Raw genomic sequence first — 2,500 nt, 5'->3', positions numbered from 1 at the left:
GTCTCTCGTCCTCGCTTCCGCGTATGGGTGACGTCCAATCAAGGGACGCTACTCTTCCGCTAATCTCATTCCCTATCGTCTAATGGGCACGATCTATATTACATTTCCATGTGCTCGAGGTCATTGGTCACATTGGAATATGTTCCCAAAGTGACCCACATAGTGAAAAGTGTTCACAGTTTTTGAAATATCTAACATCACGATTGGCCATTTTGTTCAGCTTGACACATGTGTATGTTTATAACTTTCATAAACACAGCGGGGTGTTTACATTTATGAAGAAATATTCAATCGTTGGACAGCAACAAATCATGTGATTGATGACTTGGTTGGACGAAAACATGAAGCTAGATCGCTCCCATTTATAACATTTAGTAAGAACTCATACAAATGGCTGGCTGAAAACAATAACAAAGAACTGAGTGACGTCAATTTCATTCCATCTATAGAGAAGTGCTCAATGAAAAAGAAAAAAAAAAGAAAAATGAAACATTTACAGTGCAATCCTGGCAAAGACAAAATAGGGGTTTGTGGACTATAGAGGCAATGCAACTGACACCAATACTTACCCATGATGCTGTTGACGACAACGAGACCCCCTTCACTCTCCGTCAAATGAGGCAAGGCCAAACCCGCTGTTTGAACGTATGACCTGTAAAATGGTGGGGGTGGGGGTGGGGAGGGGGGCAGGAATAGAAATTGACACATTATATGTGACCCATCGTCTCAAAAAGGTATTATGTCGGGATCAGTAAGATAGAGTGTCCTTAAAAGTGACACTCGCTTTCGGATCGGAAGGTCTTGGGTTCGAGCTTCGTTCGGCGCATATTTAAGTCCTTGGAGAAGGCTCTTTACTCACATTCTCTCACCATACTCAGGTGTAAAGTGAGTAGCTGGTCGTTAACAGCGTTGTCTCTGTCCGAAAAAAAAAATTGTAATATCGCCTGACAGGTGTCATGTCATGTCCTACATGTTATACATGTTGCTGTTGGCCAGGGACCCCTTGTAAAGCGCTTTGAGCACGTTTAGTGGATATTGCGCTATATAAAATCATTTAACCCTCTCCTTACCACCCAAAGGAATATCGTCACATTCGTCACGATGTAACCAACAATTTTCTTGTTCTTATTTCATTTTTGTTATAGTTATAGCTATAGAAATTCGACATTGTATTGCAGAGCTAATTTTTTCTGAACAAAACGAGCATAATATAGATAGAATGCGCTTGGCCAAGGAGTTCACAACATTGCCATCCGGAAGTATAACGGACCAACACACAAAACTGTGTGTATCCATGAACGTTTATAGTCTGGCTAATACAGTTTAGTGAGAATTACTCATGAACGCGGATGGCAAAAACAATAACAAAGGCCTGTGTGACGTCATCTTCGAACTATCTATACTCATTACTATTATGTTTGAAAAAATATTTTTGTGTTGGGTGAGTGTGAAGTTTCGGGTCAAATTCTGAAAATAGCTGGTCAGGAGAGAGTTAATTTTTATTTTATTATGGGAAACATGACAAGTCGATACCTAACTCACTCAATCCTAGAGATTTTTGCTACTTTTCAAAATTGGAAAAAAAGATCTATTAAAAATGAGCATGTACATAAATATTTTCATTCAACTATCATTAACATGTAAAAACTATAAACATTAGCTTTGATACTAGATACGCCTATAGATAGTATGCAGATGACGTCACTCAGGCCTTTGTTATGGTTTTTGCCATCCGCGTTTGTGAGTTGTTCTCACTAAACTGTATTAACCAGACTATAAAAGTTCATGGTTACACAGAGTTTGTGTGTTGGTCCGTTATACTTCCGGATGGCAATGTTGTGAACTCCTTGGCCAAGCGCATTCTATCTATAATTTGTCTCATAAAAATGTAATAAATAGGCATGGGGTAAAAGTAACCGGGGTATACTACGGATATAGTCGGTGTTAGGGTGAGTGAGTTAAACTTACTTGTAGTTGATATCCATGGTGTTGTAGACATTGTCCAAGTCGCTTTGAGTTCCCGTGAAGGGAGCAATGTCGCATTGGGTGATGTGATTCAACACTACAATGTCAATGCCACCCATGTGACCGATGGCTTCCTAAATTAAAAAAAAAAAATTAAAAAATCCATTTATTCATCCCCAAGGGGAAATTTGTCTTTAGGGTCTATTCCACCAAGGGAAGACTGGAATAACCCAGAGGTCAGCCGCAGAGCAGCGCAGCAAAGTGAGCTAGGGTGAGGTGACTTGCTCAAGGCCACACAACGCAGCGGCGGGTGATTGAACGGTACCCTTCGGGTCGGAAGCAAAGACCGTACCACTGAGCCACGCTGGCCCCAATCACATTCATTTAACTTTTATATAGCGCACATTATTATTATGGTCTGAATCCCCATGAATAGAGAGAGCAATATTGGATTGAGCACGCAAAACTCTGTGTAACCATGAACTTTATTATAGATAGAACGAAGATGACGTCACTCTGGCTTTGTTATTGTTTT

The 2,500-nt window shown here is 40.3% G+C and overlaps 1 protein-coding gene across 7 annotated transcripts in view; it reads right to left on the bottom strand.

Annotated features, from left to right (window-relative positions):
• The window catches only part of LOC144960458 (hydroxysteroid 11-beta-dehydrogenase 1-like protein A), a 25,262-nt gene that overhangs the window by 2,851 nt on the left and 19,911 nt on the right, over positions 1 to 2,500 (bottom strand). For all 7 annotated transcript variants that reach the window (XM_078893557.1, XM_078893560.1, XM_078893564.1 and 4 more), the window contains 2 exons: positions 1,969 to 2,099; positions 570 to 652 (listed from right to left, as the gene is read on the bottom strand). In XM_078893557.1, coding sequence (XP_078749683.1) covers positions 570 to 652; positions 1,969 to 2,099 — 214 coding nt within the window. The remainder of the gene's footprint in view (positions 1 to 569; positions 653 to 1,968; positions 2,100 to 2,500) is intronic.

Source organism: Berghia stephanieae, chromosome 15 (genome assembly GCF_034508935.2).
Source record: "Berghia stephanieae isolate SIO BIC M18660-M18661 chromosome 15, UCSD_Bste_1.3, whole genome shotgun sequence".
NCBI classification, from domain to species: domain Eukaryota; kingdom Metazoa; phylum Mollusca; class Gastropoda; order Nudibranchia; family Aeolidiidae; genus Berghia; species Berghia stephanieae.
This window is presented reverse-complemented; position numbering and strand designations above follow the sequence as displayed.